The 18,294-nt window shown below is 45.7% G+C and overlaps 5 protein-coding genes across 5 annotated transcripts; 2 read left to right on the plus strand and 3 right to left on the minus strand.

Moving 5' to 3' along the window:
- Positions 1–614: 614 nt before the first annotated feature.
- Positions 615–1,792, minus strand: N7443_009460 (uncharacterized protein; the record flags this gene model as incomplete). The annotated part of the gene is given in 3 exon segments (XM_056889516.1): positions 615–1,180; positions 1,242–1,551; positions 1,571–1,792. Coding segments are annotated over 3 exon segments (1,098 nt in total), but the record flags the coding sequence as incomplete, so codon positions are not given.
- A 2,618-nt stretch (positions 1,793–4,410) lies between these two features.
- Positions 4,411–6,162, plus strand: N7443_009461 (uncharacterized protein; the record flags this gene model as incomplete). Its single annotated transcript, XM_056889517.1, has 1 exon — positions 4,411–6,162. One exon carries the CDS (start codon positions 4,411–4,413, stop codon positions 6,160–6,162), a length of 1,752 nt encoding a protein of 583 aa, XP_056738819.1.
- An 875-nt stretch (positions 6,163–7,037) lies between these two features.
- N7443_009462 (aromatic alcohol reductase) lies at positions 7,038–8,107 on the plus strand (the record flags this gene model as incomplete). Its single annotated transcript, XM_056889518.1, has 2 exons — positions 7,038–7,106; positions 7,163–8,107. 2 exons carry the CDS (start codon positions 7,038–7,040, stop codon positions 8,105–8,107), a joined length of 1,014 nt encoding a protein of 337 aa, XP_056738820.1.
- A 2,675-nt stretch (positions 8,108–10,782) lies between these two features.
- Positions 10,783–11,490, minus strand: N7443_009463 (Ty1/Copia family ribonuclease HI; the record flags this gene model as incomplete). The annotated part of the gene is made up of 1 exon (XM_056889519.1): positions 10,783–11,490. One exon carries the CDS (start codon positions 11,488–11,490, stop codon positions 10,783–10,785), a length of 708 nt encoding a protein of 235 aa, XP_056738821.1.
- A 563-nt stretch (positions 11,491–12,053) lies between these two features.
- On the minus strand, positions 12,054–13,017 carry N7443_009464 (uncharacterized protein; the record flags this gene model as incomplete). The annotated part of the gene is made up of 2 exons (XM_056889520.1): positions 12,054–12,077; positions 12,136–13,017. The coding sequence occupies 2 exons, from the start codon at positions 13,015–13,017 to the stop codon at positions 12,054–12,056; spliced, it is 906 nt and encodes a 301-aa protein (XP_056738822.1).
- Between the last annotated feature and the right edge of the window lie 5,277 nt (positions 13,018–18,294).

Here is an 18,294-nt window from a genome sequence, read left to right on the forward strand (position 1 = left end):
CGAGATAGTTGGACGACTGAATTCTTTCCAAACGTACTGGATGCGTGTTTCTAAGTACCAAATGATGGGCATGAATCATGAAATTGATTTTTTGGATATGTAAGCACCTGCAAGATTCTACCAAAAATTAAGGAGGAACCAAACTCGTGTCTTCTCAAAAGTTGCTGTTCTTTTCCACTCCGCCCCGCTCTGAACTCACGCATAGATCCCAGCCCCAGCATAAGAACGTCCAGCACAGTTAGAGACATACATCTAGTAGGTTAGTTAGATATCTTTGAGATTAATGCTCAGAGTATGTTCAATTTTTCGAGGCCGGATGTTCTCTTTATGCGAAGATTTTGCACGATGTAAATGACTTCTTGCAGTGCTGTTAAGAGCAGCCCTCCAAGGACCAGGATAATCATAGCGAGCAACCCTACAGGATATAGCTCTGCAGACTCATCTTGGCGGAAAATCTGTGTCCCTCCCATCAGACCAGCAGTAGCCGTCATGACAACTTGCAGCAAGTCAGTATTGAAAATCTCGTCACACGCAAGAAAGCCACGTACACATTCTAGAGAGTATTTGATCAGCCTGTGTACGTCTATTATTAAAAGAAGGATAACCCACACTATATGGATGCTGCGTTCCTCAGGGTCTGAGCTATTCATTTGTATCCACACATTATGAATGGGATGGTATCCCACGGCGAGGCCATTGACTGTTGTCCAGAGTCCAAATTTAGACCACTTGCCTACATGTGGTTCAATTGTCCTCAGAGCAACGAGTGATATCAAGTAAGCTGTGATAGCAATCATGACTGTCAGCCCGCGCTTTTGAGTTTTGTCACTCAGCCAAGCAAAGAAGAAAACAATTGGTAAAGTCATCAAGGTTCCAACTGAAGCCAGAGCGTTGGATTGAACCCGCGAAAACCCCAAGGATATGAAAATGCTGGGTGTATAAGTTGTCAGGGGACTCCATGTCGAAAAGACGCAAGCCGTTGCGAGGAAATGTGGCCATTTGCGTATATTGATTAGTGTTTTCCACACATTATCAAGGGGGATCTTCTGAGCTGGTGCTGCGCTGGCCCAAGAATTGCTTTGCAAGATCTCGTCAGTCTCCAAGGTCGGCGTGACTGATTCTCTCTCTGGGAGGAGAAAAATCAACATTAGAGAGACTGCAATGGACCAGACACCCTCAACTGCAGATTGGAAATTAGCCTTCAGTTCCTTCCGTCAATTAATCACCAAGGGTATCTTTACCTAGAAAAATCCATTGCCACCCGGATAGTCCACCTTTGCCATTCAGTCTCAGCAGTCCTGCGCCGAGCAATGGCGAGATGGCTGTGCCACCAAACATTCCGAAAAAAAGAATTGCAATACGTTTAGTGATTTCCTCTTTCGTGTACCAGGTCGACAAAGTGAACATAGCACCTGGGATGTAGCCCGCCTCTGAGAGACCCAAAATACTTCTCGTCAGAAGAAAGCCGACTTTTCCTCGAACCAGGACCTGTAGAGCAGCCACTAAGCCAAAAATGAAGACCTGGCTACCAATCCAACGACGAGCGCCAATCTGAGGTAATCAGTAAAACCGCAAATAGGAACATATCGAGAACATTCACCTTGTGTAAAAAGATGTTAGAAGGTATCTCCAGCACGATAACACCCAGGAACATGAGTTGGTTGCCGAGATTGATCGTGTTCTGATTGACAGATATCGCGGTGGCTAACCCCCCTGTCAATGCGCTAGAGATATTGGTTCGATCTAATTGATAGGTGGCAAAACCAACCAAAAGCAATGGAAGAACATGCCAATCTGCTCTTCTCAAGTGTCAGTAGTTTTTTGTCTGCGTGGTCGCGACTTGTGTTTAAAGTCGCATGCAAAGCACCGCGCCAGTGCCTCTTTCATAGCATTTCACTCACATCCTGCGTAACTGTAATTCAGTTTGCAAATTGCATATTTTGGCATCCCGTACATCCAACGGGGGAGTATCAGACAAATGCTGCATTTTAAAAGCGAAATAAGACCGTGTGTTACGAGACTTTTGCAAATTTGCGATTTTTGTTGACGTTGTCAAGGACCTTGGTAGCTGAAGATGAGAACCTTTCGGAAGATAAGACTCAATATCATCTACCAACGCAAAACCAAGATTGCATAGTACCGTACATCTCTGAACCTCTCAAGTAACTGAAATAATTAAAGAGCCCCGAGATCATTTTGACGCCATCAGAAACAATTACAGGTTTCTATTGAGAAATGTCTGCTCAGTAAAATGGCAATTGAATTCTGTCTTCTCAAAGAATCGACTCGAACGCACAAATGCTCCATTAAGGCTCTATGTGAGTACAAGATGAGAGTAAGTGAAAGCGTCAAGAGAGTGTGAAGAAGCAAATAAAACATGAAAGGAAAAAGGGGGAATGGTACAGTGAAAAGGAAGATATCTCTACCAATATTTCTCTTCAGCTACCGATATGATAGCGTCGGCGGGTAGAAAAAACAGAAAAATCCATCAATATGGAATGTATATCTTCCACCTAGAGACACGGGCTTTTCAGGCACTGCCTCTAGACTTGTTACCTTGGGAACCGGTGCCAAACAGTAGACTTCAAGTGCAACCACTACATTGAACAAGATGTGGGCCCACATAATTCTAAAGTTCTTCTATGCATCGCTACAGTGAAACAAAACCTCAGCAAAGGAAGTGTCTATCAAGGACAGTGTTCAAAGCTCAATGAGCTCGTCGCATTTGACAAGTTTTTAGTCGCTTATGACAAGAAGGATCACTCACAAATACTGTCAGGGTTGATTGGTCTCTCCGCCCAACGGCCCTTCATTGAAAATGAGACTTGGAATTATCCGGCTTATCATCTTATCTTCCTGGATGCTTTCATCAGTATCAGACCTAGTGCCGTATTAGTTAAGTGCAGAAGGACGTGCGCGCTAGTCCTTTTCGGTTATATTGGCCCTGGCGTGACACGCGGCCTCTCTTAGTCGGCCGTCCCCGCACCCCGCCCGTGCGGCCGACAGAGACATTCAACTCATAAGCAGTTGGGCTTATCGCCCTAGATTCCACCCTCAACAGGTCGCGTGAAACTGCCACCAGAAAGTATACAGAGGGATCTATCTTATTCTTTTCTATCTTTATCCGATCAAGCCTTCCTTGGTCGGGTAGTCAACGGTCCGTGGTGGGGAAGCATCTACAAAAGCGTACCCCGCGCCACGAAAAGCTTCGTGGTATCCGCCTCCCTTCACGGCCGACAATTTGCCTTTAAATATAATTAATAGCGGTAAAGCCTAGCCTATAGTATTAACTATTTTTACTGCAGTCACCTATTCACGATTACCTAGCTATAAGACAGATCGACGGCCATAATATTTAGCTCTAGTGACTACCCTTGCGGTAGAAACTAGGCCTATAACGAAGCCTATTTCATCAAAATTATAGATATTATTAGGTAATATATTATAGCGCGTAATAGTCTCCCCGACTAGCTAAAACTAATTATTCAATACCCGCGGATCCTCTTACTCTACGCGCGAATAATTATATTAACGCGAGAAACGTGTCTGGATAGCTAGTGTACGTTTGATATAGTTTCTAACCTAATTCTTACCGACCGTGGTCGGCTTCTCCGTATTAGCCGTCGCAAGCAGAATATTAGCCATCTTACGTACCATAGCATGCCTAGGGGCTACACCGCGATCGTCTATAGATAGGATCCACTGGGTAAGCGTATCCTCATCTAAAAGGGACATTTTATAGGTATAGGCGCGTGTGGTCGCTATTAAATTGCGGCCCTTGATACGGTCGCGTAGCGTGGATCGCGGTATGCTATAGACGCGCGTAGCAGCAGAAATAGAGGTAATGACTTTTTTCTGAATAGCCTGAACTGCAAGTTCGATCCTACCTTCTCTTTGGATAGAATCTTGCTTCTTTTTAGAACGAATTGGTGGCATGGTGGGTGGTTTAAACAGATGGGGGATACACGGAGACGCGAAAATTAAATGGGTGGCGGGCTTGGTGGGAATTACGTTACAGTCTTAAGGACTGTTCGCAGTGAATGGGATTCTGCCCCTCTTCACCGCATCCCTTGCCTCAGCCTCCATGATAGATCTAGTTCCATAGCTTCTATCTCTAGAATCTACATCTCTCTCTTTTCCTCTCCCGCCCCAAAGCCCACCAGCCTCCAATACTGAAATGCCGCTATCTTATAAGAATCGTGACCCATCGAGGCCGCTTTATGCGTGAGCGGTAGCTAATACACCACGACCCATGCTCAGCAATATATGCACACAATCGCTGGCTGGCAGAAAATAATCGCGTCAAACCCCCCCCCCCCCCCCCCCCCGAAATGCTAGCCAGAGGATCAACTGTACTACAACTCTATTTCCACAGCAGTGGGCTTTGAAGCTCATAAATTCTTGCCAGTCATGTCGACGAAAATTACCAAGCGCAAGCGTGCGAGGAAGGCATGCGTCCCTTGCCATCAGCGCAAGCGAAAATGCGACACCGTGTATCCTTGTGGCATGTGCACCACCTACGGATACAACTGCAGGTACACCGACGATAACACCACTGGTGTTATGGGCGGCGGCGTATCTATTCCGTCTCCAGCCAAGCGCGTAAGCCTCGACGGTGAAAGTCGTGTGACGAGTCGGGCCGCCACAAACCGCAGTCCGACCAGCCGATCTCATATCGAGCGAGACCGCCGCGAAGCCAACAGCTCGTCGACGAAGAGCCCCACCGTTGTGGCCAGCGCGTCCCCGGGCATATTCGACGAGCAGAAGTTCAGATACTCCGGGGCATCAGCGGCCATGGCATTCCCGCACATCCTGGGTGTGGCTCTCGGTTCCGACAGCCCTCCAAAGATACGGTCGTTCGCTTACAACTTTGGCATTCGCCCCGAGGAGACATCTAGCGCTCACTCCTTTCTGGGAAATCTCATCTCGGAGGAAGACCTTGGCTTCTTCTCGGGTGTGTACTTCTCGGTATTGGGCCCCATCGGCGATGTGATGGACCCAAGAATCTACGCTCAGCGATGTCGGAATTATTACCATAGTTCCGGCAGCAACGCGGTCACCTTTGCCGCCGTGGCCGCTGGCGTCGCTGCTCTCGGGTCATTCCTATCTCCCAAAAGTCACCCGCGAGAGTCTGACCTGGTGCAGTACACCAAAGCCATCCTCGATGATCCGTCCTCCATGCGTTTGCATGGCATCGACCACATCGTCGCGTGGGGCATGCGAGTACTTTACCTACGGGCCACAACCCGGCCTAGCAATGCTTGGATCGCTTCGTGCACGCAAATGCACCTCTGTGAAGCGATAGGGCTACACGAGGAAGAGAACATCAAGAAAATAGCGTCTATCGCTAGCGCCGCTGTCCTTGGACATGATGCGGATCGGCTGAGGAGAATTTTCTGGATCTCGTGGGCCGGGCATAACATGCTGTCCTATGAGTACGATCACTCGCCTGTAGGATTTCGGGCCGTGACTTGCCAGCCTATTATCTCGATTCCAGGGTCCGTTGCCGATCAGTTCGTACAAATGATCCAAATCATTCCATCGCCCAATTCTCCGTTCCAGCACGAATTGCAGTCTCCAACTCCGAGTGAGGAGCTATTTCAGCGTCTCAAGGCGCTGGATGAGCTCAAATTTACCCATCCGTTCCTGGTAGTGACAAAGGCGGATCTTGCGTTTTGCTTCTATCGGCGCCTTTACCGGCTCAAGATCCACATACCGGACGATATCATTAAGCTCGTCATCGATAGTGGCAATACCGCAGTTGAGGCGGCCGAGCAGCAAGCTAGCCAGGGTCATCTGTTTTGGAACGTCATCGGCAGCGTCTTCCAATATACCTACATCCTGTTGGCCATCGACACGCCGGCGGCCTACGCTCACATCGGTGCCGCATTCAAGGGCTTGGAGAATCTTGTCAAGGCTGCCGATACAAGATTGACGCGTGAAGCCTTGTCAATGGCGCGGCATTTACTCAGCCTTAATATGGCAAAGAAGCGAAAGGAACTTGCTCAGTTGGAAGCTGTCGAGGCGGGCTATGAATTCTTTCAGACACCGCCGGCATCCGAGGCCAACATCGTGGTGCCAGACATGGATTGGGAGGTGAACTGGGATCAATTCTTCATCGAGCCATATTTGTCCGTTCTCGGTCCTGACGTCCAGTTATAGTAACGCAGGTGTCGTTGAATATTGAATCACTCCAGTCAACCGTGATTCAATATGTGTATTATCAAACTATGGTGTGGTATTCTTTCATGGTTCAATGAAGTTCAGCTTTGTACCTATGATAATATAATACATATCTAAACTTGGAAAAGTAATCCTACTTTATTTGGTTTATTTCCTGTGCCATGTTCTTGGACACCCCCGGAGAGTATCTACCGGGAGTCTTGGATAGAGCGCGTGTAAACCTAATGACCCCTACTCGCGAAGCGTAATAGAGTATACGTAAATTTATGCTTTTTGTCGGAATTTTTATCCTTATCATTCTGGAAGTTGAATTCATGCTCGGAGCTCTATCAGTCCGTCGGCCCGTAGGTAAATCATCAATGACATGCGCCTTGTGCGGCTTTATGTGCGGCTTTATGTGCGGCTATTGCGGAGTTAGTTCCCTGCCGCCGCAACAACCTATCAGACAATGCTAGCGGACCCCAGCGTGCGGCTGCTGCGGCGAAGAAGCGCGGGTTTATCAGGCTCCCACCATCGCCGTCTTTAATCTGGCTGCCTTTGTCCGCTATAGCTCCTTCGCTCCCAGCGCTATTATCTCCGAGCGAATCAAGTTTTGAAGTTCTGACCTAATTACCTCGGATATACTCTAGAAAGGTGGAGATTTCTGGTCCGAGATTTTCGAGTACGGGGAGAAAAGCTCAGAGAACTATAGCACTCGAGACTGGGTCTGAAATGTATAAGTAGACGGGCATTCCCTGCACCAGAGAGGGATAACCAGACGCCTACCACTCTTTCAAAAGCTTAAACATCTCGAACGCCTCGCTCGACAATAGTTAACCAATACCTAATACATTCCAGCAATCAACCAAATCATAATGCCCAAGTACGCCAAAAACCATTCCGTCGGCTTCAAAAACGCCATCAAAAGAGTCGCCATTGTCGGCGTAAGTAAACCCCTCAACAACACCACGCATAAAACAAAACTAACAAAAATACTTAGGCTGGAGGTACCATTGGATCGCACATCGTCAACGCCTTTCTAGAGACCGGAAGACACACAGTCACGGCCCTTACCCGCAAAAACAGTGGTAACAAACTTCCTGAGGGCATATTAATCGCCTCAGTCGACTACGATGATGAGGCCACCATTGTTGCCGCCCTTAAGGGCCAGCAATTTTTGATCATAACCATGGCCCCTACCGCACCACGGGACACCCACAGCAAGCTTGTCCAGGCGGCTGCCAAGGCCGGAATTCGCTACGTCATGCCTAACGGATACGGAGGCGACATTGAAAACATTGAACTCGGCGAAGACACAATGCTGGGGCCCGTAGCCAAGGCTAACAGGGACGAGATTGAGAGGCTCGGCATGCAGTGGATCACAATTTGCTGTGGGTTCTGGTACGAGTACAGCTTGGCAGGTGGTGATGCGCGCTTTGGATTCGACTTTGACAAGCGTTGCCTGACAATATATGACGATGGCAACACCAAGAACTCGATGTCGACCTTATCGCAGGTTGGGCGCGCCGTGGCCAAGGTCCTGAGCCTCAATGAGCTTCATGAGGACGAAAACGACAAGAGCCTTACTCTGTCGACTTTCCTCAACAAGGGCGTGTACATTAAGAGCTTTGTGGTCAGCCAAAACGAGATATTTGAGAGCGTCAAGCGCGTCACGGGCACTAGTGACGCTGACTGGACGGTTACCCGTGAGGCTACCAAGAAGCGATACGAAGATGGCCTGGCGCTAGTTAAAGGTGGTAACATGGCTGGTTTTAGCAAGCTTCTCTACGCGAGGGCATTTTACCCGGATGATCCGAGTAATTGCTCGGTCAAGGCACAGAATGAGCTGCTTGGGTTGCCGGAGGAGAGCCTGGATAAGTTCACCCAAGTTGGGATAGATATGGTCAAGGAACTGCAACGTCGCCCTGAGCGTATGGCGTCATAGAATACAGCATCCATAGAGCTTAAATCCAATGATATATGGCCAATTTTTGACACGAACAGAAAAAGAAAAGAGCAAGACAAGGGAAACGCAGATATTTAAACACAATGAACAAAAGAAAATTCAAGGCGAACGTCATTTACCCTTGGTCCCTCCCATATAGCCAAAAGACGATATAAATCAAAAGGCCTACCAACAACATTTTGATTCAATTTGATCATACACCATGCAGTGAAACTCGGCCACCTCTTTTCTAGCATTTGGTATCTCTTGTGATCACCTTGTAACCACCCGCTTTTTAGAATACAAAGCAAGTCACAGAGCCACCATTAAGGCTCGTAACAGTGTTACCGGTGCATCCTCTATTGTCATAGACAATGAGTCTAACAGTTTCCCCATTTCTTCTGCATGCCTCGCTAGGAGGGTAACAGTTGAAAGTGTCGGTAGACCATAATAGATCCACGGAGTTCGTCGTAAGCTCGAGAGGAGCATGGAGGGCCGACATTGACACAGATTTGAAAGCTGTCACCCCTCATGCAAAAAGTTGGGTAAATGAAGACAGGGCAATGTATGACCAGATGAGACTCGACCCTGCAGGGAGCCGAAGAGGAACCCCGCGGTGAATAGCGCCATGGGATGACAATGCTGATTGATATAAGCAGGATTTTGTAACGTAGTCGGTAAGCGAGCGGCCAGTGTAAGCGAGCGGCCACCCAACCCACTTATTTTACACTGTTTATTGAATTTATTAACCACAACACTATGTTATTCATTTAATATGAAGCTTTACATGTATTCCTCTTATGTCCGATCTGCCAGCATTTAGAACACCTTGGTGGGCGTCGCGTACTCGGTGCTTGTGTATCCTACGCATAAAGCACTTGTAGTGCTTGTGTCGCTTGTGTCGACGTATTATGGGCTTCCTTAAGCTCTTATGCTTCTCGTACAGATAGGCCATTATCATAGGCTATCCATCGACACACACGAGCACGCTTGTCTTTGTATGAGGTTTGCGGCTCGTAGTTTGTGGTTTTTATCCTTAAGGAAGATACCTCGTTCCATCGCCATTTGATAGCCTTTAATAAGCTGGTTTAACGTAGCGTGTGAGGGCGATGGTAGGCTTTTTGAGCGTTACTTAAGGAAAGCTTTGATTGTGGATGCTTGTTTATAAAGATTGTGAACGTTTGCTAGCGTATATGGGTTAAAAGCGCTTACTTGACTACTATGACTTCCGGGAGGTGTAGGTGTTCGAAGCTGAATATTAAGCTTTAATAGCACTGATTCGGGATTAAGTAGTACTAATCCTACTGCTTTAAAGCTATTAATAATTATGTCTACTTTGAATATGTCGCTACGAGCTTATGGATAAGCTACGAGGAAGTTAAGCTTATTGTGATAACACGGCCTTGTATGGGGATACGAACGGTCACGTTACCCTACTTTTTCTGCCATACGGCACCGCCCTTAAGGCATATTTCTATCCTTTCGTACACTTACTTAGCAATACACACCTTTCCACCTCCAGAATCTCATTATCGATATAGTTGATACCGAGCCGCATCTTTTAGGTGTTTAAATTGCTATATAAGCGCTTTAACACCGTAAAGCATCCGATATCGAGGGGCTATAGAAGATACGAGGAATATACTAGTATATAGACCGGTATAATCTTATATTCTGTGTAGATTTGGTCAAATTCTAATGTAAGATAACTCCCGTGGCCGTTAAGGACTAGAAATTGATATATTCCACGCGTACGATAATTTGTTAACGGAATAAATTACTTTTGAAGCCACTGAAGGCCTATCTCGTCGCTTATCTACCTATTTTGACTAACCTCGAAGCGCCAGTCCTACGGAAGGTCTTTAAACTACGCCTGGTTATATAGCTTACCTTTAAAGATAAGTGTTAATGGAAGCGCCCACCTAGAAGCGTTAATTAACTCGATTACGGTTACCCACTCACGATCTCCTTACTATAGAACAGATCTCCGACCGTAGTATTCTACTTAGGTAATCACTTTATGTTGGAATTTGGACCAATGCTACATTAGGTGAAGGTATCCTCTTATTCAACATAAGAAGAAGAAGAAGAAAAGAAAGAGATGCGAACATGATTTACCCCTCCAAAACCGCTTACCCCTCTTTACCCCACCAGATCGATGACATATCCCTCATTACGCCATCAGTTCTATCACATTTCCTTCCCTGATTCTATTCTGTTTATCTGATATAAAGCATGTGACTTTGACCACTTTTTGTCTATAAATACGCGCGAGACACCAAGTAGAAATGAGAGACCTTTCACTCTCTTCAAATATTTTACTTATCCTTTCTATCTGCTTAGAAAGACCTTCTGCTTAGTCCTTTGTTTGAGGATTGTGGATTGTACTCATTTAGAGTGCATAAGCCCTTTGCACTCTATCTTATTCTTATTATTCTTTTCCATCTTTATCCGATCAAGCCTTCCTTGGTCGGGTAGTCAACGGTCCGTGGTGGGGAAGCATCTACAAAAGCGTACCCCGCGCCACGAAAAGCTTCGTGGTATCCGCCTCCCTACACGGCCGACATCACCTAATGTAGCATTGGTCCAAATTCCAACACACCCCCTTCAGCTTTATAGTCTTCTATAAGCTGAATTGGATAAGAATTTTGCCTATGCTTGCATAATCGGTGAATCTAATCGGACTGATTGATCTTTTCTTCAATATCGACCATATTCAGGTCATGGATGAAGCGCTGATGCTTCTGATTGGGCAGTGGCTTCGTTAAGCCGTCTGCAGGTATTGAATTCGTTTCGATCCAGGCTATATCGATATTACCTACCACTATTTCTTGGCGGAGCCAGTGGTGGTGGATATCGATATGCCTAAGCTTTGTCCGATATAAGGAATTGACCTTGGTAAGAAGGTCAACGGTCTGTTTATTGTCACAGAGGACACTTATCGTCTGGTCTAGGTCTAGGCTGATGGACCTAAATAGTCGTTTCCACCACATGACGTGTTTGCTTGCTGATGATATTGAAAGTAGTTCGGCCTCAGTGGTGGATGTGGTGACTGTTTTCTGTTTCCTAGCAATCCAGTCTATCGGACCATTAAAAAGGTATGCAATATAGCCTTCTGATGACTTTCGTCCGATATTATCTGCATAGGATGCATCACTTGCACAGACGAAGGTAGGATATGTAGGTAATGTAGGTGAGTACTTAATAGCTTTATATCGAGTGTGGTAAAGGTAGACAATGGCTTTGTCTGCGGCTTGCATATGCTGATCAGTAGGGTTCGTGAGGTGTTCTGATAGCATTTGTGAAGCTTTTGCCGCATCGGGCCGCGTGATAATCGTGGCGTAAAGGATAGATCCAATCTTCTGTTGATACAGATGGATCATAGACGCTGGTGCTTGATATTCGGCCGGTGGATGAGATGATTTTTCGGCCGAAATAGGTATTTTCACTGGTTTCGAAGAGGTAAGATGAAAGCGATGCGCTATTTTTTCGATATAGGCATCTTGAGTGATCCATAGCTTCTTTTTGGCTCTTTCGCGAGTGATTCGTATGCCTATAAATCTAGTTGCCTCGCCTAGATCCTTTAATTCGTAGGCTTACATAAGCCTTCGTTTAAGGGTATAGGCTTCCTCTTGGTGATTGCGGTGGTAAATGATCAGGATATCGTCCACGAAGATCATTAAAACGATCTTTTCGTGTATGAATAGGCATAGATCTTCAGGAACCGGTTCAAGACCGAACTGGGCCAGTTTTCGTCCGATCTCTTGCTGCCATAGGATAGGCGCGACCCTTAAACCGTAGAGGGCTTGATTAAGCCGCAACACATGGTTTTTCTGGCCGTATCCTTGTGGGTAAGAGACATAGACTGGGTCATCTAGTTTGCTGTTTAGGAAGGCATTTACTGCATCCAATTGCATCATTTCAAGGTCGAATGCTGCGGTGATTGCTAGAAGTGTCCGAAGGGTTCGTGCTGCGAGGGTGGTAGCCCTCGTGTTATCATCTCTTTTAATCTGAAGGTCGCCACGGACATAGACTCTTGCCTTGAATTTAGATAGGTAGCCTTTGTCGTCCACTTTATAGGTAAACACCCATCTTAGTGGAAGGATCTGATGCGAAGGGCATCGTTGAGGCTTAATAGCCTTGCATTTAGCCTGGTGGTCGTCTTCTATAGACTTTCGTCTAGTAGAAGTCCATGCATGCATTGCTTCAAGCTTTCTAAATTCAACGTCTGCAGCTTGTAGGAAATCAGCCTTATATAGGTGGGAGAGCATATCGTCCCATCTTTCAGGCGGTGGTGGAAGATCATCTTGATGCACCTTCTTGGGCTGGTTCTTGATCAATGCGGTAGAGAATGCATTATAGAATGAAGCATAGGATTGTCGTTTGTTAGATGAATCAGGTGAGGGAGATCTATCCCGCTTAGGATGATCATATTGATTCAGCATCTCTTGGTCGTATGAGGAATTGTCAATTAAAACCATAAAGTCTGGCGTATGGTCTGGCACACGTGCGTCTGGGGTAAGGTCTTCTGCTGGAATAGTGATCTGGGATAGAAGGGAAGGGTCTTCTTGCTCAAAGAGAAGTGAGTCATTTTCAACTGGTAGGTGAGGACGAAGTGATGGGCTTTCTCCTCTAGACTCGCCCGAATAAGGTGTGTTCTGGGCACCTTTTAGAGTCGGCGCATCCTCACTTTCACTTTGGTCTTGGCTCACTTCTAGATCACTTTCTGGTTCAATCGGGGAAAGTGGCTGGTCACCGAGGATATGGTCTTCGCCTATATCCTCTTCTTCGCTATCTGATGTTTCGTTCAAAGGTGGTTCGCATGGTATAGTCAATGGATCATCAATATTTTCTTCAATACTAGTCTCTGTGATGACTAGATTGAACTCTGATGCTATCAAGGGCTCCATAGGTGCCCCTGATTGGTCATTGACTAGATCGTATGGTGAATTCGGCTGATAGAAGCTTGTTTCGTCAAATATGCAGTCTCTTGCATTTATGATTCGTCCAGCCCTAGGCACCTAGATCCTCCAGATATTGGATGCTTTGAAGCCAACAAGGTAGCCTATCATAGCCCTGGGCTTCATCTTTGCCAGGCGTGGAATGATGGTAATCCGGACAAAAACTTTGCATCCATAGACTCGTAGATTGGATAAATCAGGCTTCTGCTACATATAGCCTGGCTTTTGGTCTAGGCTATCGTATAGGGCTTGATATGGTGATTTCCAGTCTAGTTGCTTGTTCGGTGTCCGATTGATCAAGTAAACTGCGGTTTGAACTGCCTCAGGCCATAGATGTTCTGGCAATGCGGCTTGAATGATCATAGCCCTAGCCCTAGAGACGATGATGCCTCCAGACCTCTCTGCGAATGGGTTCTGTTCTGGTTGGTAGGGTGGTGATACAATCACCTCAATCCCTTGGTTTCGAAGCTTATCTGCATCAATGCTTCTATCCCCGTCTAGGTGGATCCGTTTGATCCGTATGTTGAACTGGATTCGGGTGAAATCGATCATTTGCTGTAGTGATAATTGGATCTGGTTCTTTCGTCCAATATTGGTCAATAGGTGGTATTTAGTCACCGGACAATAGGCATGGCTTGCATAGTGGATTTTGTTGATTCCAGGACTTAAATGAATAAGATCCCAATGCAAGGTTTCGAACGCTTGATCTCCAATGTGGATTGGTCGCCTAGAAATCTGTCGTTTGGCCTTTGATAGTAGGCATGGTTCGCAAGTGATCTTTTCGGCCGAAAAGTGATCTACTACCACACCAGTTGAGGCACTTTCTAGGTGCTTGACCGTATCTAGGCTAGGGTGGCCTAGGCGCTGATGCCATAGGTTATCTGTCCCTTTTGTGCTAGATGGCTTCGTGGATGATAATAGGACGATTGATTTGTCCTGCTGTTGCTGAATAGAAGTGGTATTGAATGACTTCTGTGGGTAAAGTGGAAGGGTCGTAGGCATGCTTTGTTCCCTTTGAATAAGGGTAATGCCTGTTTCGTCTGATGTGCTGCAGATGGGTGTTCCATCTTCTCTTTTAAGTTGATTTAGTCTTTGATTGTGGTAAACACCACCCTTTCTAGCCCGTTTTGCAGATAAAATGTTCAAATGGAAGCGTGGAACATAAAGGGTTTCGTAGAGGTCGAAAGTGGTATCACCAAAGGATAGATAGACGAGACCGATGCCTTCTATAGAGGATTTAGTGTCACCCACTAAAAGGTCGCCTTGGTGAGACGAAAAGGTGACGAATTGAGACCGATCATTGCAGACGTGGGTGTCCGCAGCTGAATCGTATGCCCACATATTGGATCGATCATGTCTAGTGGCTAGGCATGTGACCATACCTAGGTGATTACCCGACTGGCCCTGCTCAGGCTGATGCTTTTTTATAGCGTTTTCGTACGCATACTTAAAGCCTTCGTGAGTGTATGCCTGGTTGAAACGGCCTAGGATAGCCTGATCAGGCTTCCATCCTTTAGGCCTGATAGATGGGTTGACATATAGGCATTCGCTGAATGAATGATAGCCTTTATTGGCACCGCTTTCGCAAGGACATGAGTTCTTTGTTTTCTTTATCTGTTTGCCTTGACTAGGCTTATCTTGGTCGTTCTGGTCTGATTGTCCTTGAAAGGTGGCGTTTGTAATAGGCGTTCTCTTTGGTGGTAAGAGCTTGATTGAATCCCTATACCTCTTCGTGAGGATAAAGAAGTCAATAGACTCTTCAGAACCTATGGATTCAAGCTTGGTAATTTCATTATGCCAGTATTCGGTGAAGAATGGTGACATATTTGAAACAGAATCCAGAAAGTCTAGAAGTGGTCTTGTTTTCGTTTGCACTTCGCCTATGCCTAGTTAGACGGCTTCAATATAGACATTTTCCCACTGTGAAATCTATGCGTCTATAGTGATAGACTGAGGCATTTGCCGCATCTTATGGTATTTCGTAATGATCGACCGCTTTCTGCTCTCTGTTGTTGGAGCGTAGCGTCGTTGCAAGACCTGCAAAGTCTCATAGACGGATGATAGGTGCTGGGTAATAAGCTTGCTAGAATGAGAGATCGATGATTGGATCAATAGATAGATTTGCGAAATAGACCCTGCTGTACGGTCATATTCGCGAAGATCTAGCTTATAGTCCCTTCGTCGGTCCCTCCACCTCTCGCGTTCGTTCTGGTCAAACTGGTCGTCAGTGACCATATTAGGATTGATATCGGATACCCTTGGACGGATAGGATGGCTAGGGATTTCCCTTTTTGTTTGATTGTCTGGGTCGATATAGGTCCATACGCCTTTGGCTATAGCATAGGATCTAATCTGGTTAATCCATAGATGCCAGTCTGACGAATCTGACAAAGTGGTACCAATCTTAGTTGATTCAATAGAGGTAGACATCATTTCGTATGATAGATGTAAGGCAGAGGTAAAGATAAAGTGAAGGCAAAGTGAGGATAATGTAAGGATAAAGTGAAGTAATAAGGTAAGGGTAAAGAATAATAAGATCAATAATTCTCAAAGGGCTTAGAGAACTGCCGGGCTCATAACTTTCGGCCGTGTAGGGAGGCGGATACCACGAAGCTTTTCGTGGCGCGGGGTACGCTTTTGTAGATGCTTCCCCACCACGGACCGTTGACTACCCGACCAAGGAAGGCTTGATCGGATAAAGATGGAAAAGAATAATAAGAATAAGATAGAGTGCAAAGGGCTTATGCACTCTAAATGAGTACAATCCACAATCCTCAAACAAAGGACTAAGCAGAAGGTCTTTCTAAGCAGATAGAAAGGATAAGTAAAATATTTGAAGAGAGTGAAAGGTCTCTCATTTCTACTTGGTGTCTCGCGCGTATTTATAGACAAAAAGTGGTCAAAGTCACATGCTTTATATCAGATAAACAGAATAGAATCAGGGAAGGAAATGTGATAGAACTGATGGCGTAATGAGGGATATGTCATCGATCTGGTGGGGTAAAGAGGGGTAAGTGGTTTGGAGGGGTAAATCATGTTCGCATCTCTTTCTTTTCTTCTTCTTCTTCTTCTTCTTCTTATGTTGAATAAGAGGATACCTTCACCTAATGTAGCATTGGTCCAAATTCCAACAATTTGTCTATAAATACGCGATGAATTACCAGGTAGAAGAATCAGACTTTTCACTCTCTTTGGAAACTGCCTAAGTTCCTTTCTTGCTTGTCTTGCATACAAAAGGGTAAAAGCAACCCTTAGTCAGTGTGATCATTCCTCTACGAGTTAAAGCGTGAATTGTTCTCGTTTAGGCTACATCAGTGTGTAGTCTATCCTAAGAGTCTTCCTTTGTCCAACTTGGACCGACCAGTTGGATAAAGCGATATAAGACACTAAGGGGGTACGCAAAGCCTAGTTGGCGCCACGAACGGCCTCGTGGTATTACCGCCCTTATTGTCCAACACTATATTATTGAATTATAGCTTATACGAGGTTAAACCACGCTTAAATAATCTTTGGATCCTCCTATTCGGCCCGCTAATAATTATATCGTCGAGAAAAGCGAGCTTTAAGCTCTGGATAGCGCTAGGTGAAGTTATATACCCATTTTTCGCCGACGGTCTAGATAGGGGTAGAACCGCGCTTCGTAAGTAGAATATTCGCTATTTCTCGTACGTGAGCTTACGTAGGGGCTACACCGCGTAGATCTAGCGATAATATCTGTTGGAATATCGACCAATACATATAAGTGGATCTACCCTCTTATTATTCAACATAAAAGAGGACAAAACTAGGTTTAGGCTAGGAAACCCTAAACCCTAGTTGGACATTCATTATATATCCTGGCGCGAGGAAGACGGTCGACAATCACGTGACCAAATAGACCTTAGCCCTAGAAGAGTAGGGGGGACCAGTCTCCTGGGGGGTGGATGGCCCTTCTTTAGGGGTAAATGGCACTCGCGCTAGGGGGTGTGTATAGGCGGTCAATACCGCCTAGATTCTTGACTCTTTTCTATGCTGTTCTATCTGCTTCTACCCCGCTTGATCTGCGTTTACTATGCCTTGTCTATGATATCATTGTCTATGATCTGTATGCTTCCATTCAGTTCTATCACTTCTCTTTGAGGTATTTCCTTTGGTCCGAAGCATGTGATACCGAGGTATATTTGTCTATAAATACGCGATGGATTACCAGGTAGAAGAATCAGACTTTTCACTCTCTTTGGAAACTGCCTAAGTTCCTTTCTTGCTTGTCTTGCATACAAAAGGGTAAAAGCAACCCTTAGTCAGTGTGATCATTCCTCTATGAGTTAAAGCGTGAATTGTTCTCGTTTAGGCTACATCAGTGTGTAGTCTATCCTAAGAGTCTTCCTTTGTCCAACTTGGACCGACCAGTTGGATAAAGCGATATAAGACACTAAGGGGGTACGCAAAGCCTAGTTGGCGCCACGAACGGCCTCGTGGTATCACCGTCCTTATTGTCCAACAATATCCGTTACTGAAGTATATCCTCTTCGATTTAGGTCAATTTATGACTATTTACGCGAGATTCAGCGCGATTTATGGTACCGCGAAGCCGACGCGTGAGCGTATAACGATTAACTTGAAATCGATCTGTAGCCTTCCGAATAGTGCTAATTTCTTTATTTTTAATAGCCTATATAGCAAGCAAGAGGCGACCTTCTTGCTCGATACAATCTTGGCTTGATCTGATATGTTTTGGAGGTATGGTGGTTAATAGAAGATAGATTGTTGCGGTGGGACGCGAAAAAGTGGTTGGGTGGCTCACTCGCTTACATGGCTCACTCGCTTACCGACTACGTTATAAATTGCCAGACTCAGGGGTAATACAAAAAAAGAGCTTTTGATATCGTTGATTGGTTGTATACAAAGTCTTTTCGACAGTTATGAGCCCGGTTCGCATTTATCCTGGACTTTGTGGTCAGAGGTTCGAGCCACAAGAGGAGCATTAAAATATAAAACGGTTGGGTGTAAGTGAGCCATACGCTATCCTTACCCGCGAATACCCGTAGAGTCAGTCTCTTTTAGTCCCTAGGGCCCGGCAGAGAAGATCCGGACAGATTTACCCTAGGCGAAAGACAGAAAAAGAAGACTATTGCCCTCAGAAGAGCCGAACATACCACAGATGAAAAAGTCTGAGGTTTTCCTGCATACAGCAGGATACCCTCTATGATAGGGCGCATCCTGAGGGGGTGTGTCGGCATGAAAACA

This window comes from Penicillium atrosanguineum (assembly GCF_028827265.1).
Source record: "Penicillium atrosanguineum strain IBT 20685 chromosome Unknown utg000007l_segment0_segment0, whole genome shotgun sequence".
NCBI classification, from domain to species: Eukaryota; Fungi; Ascomycota; class Eurotiomycetes; order Eurotiales; family Aspergillaceae; genus Penicillium; species Penicillium atrosanguineum.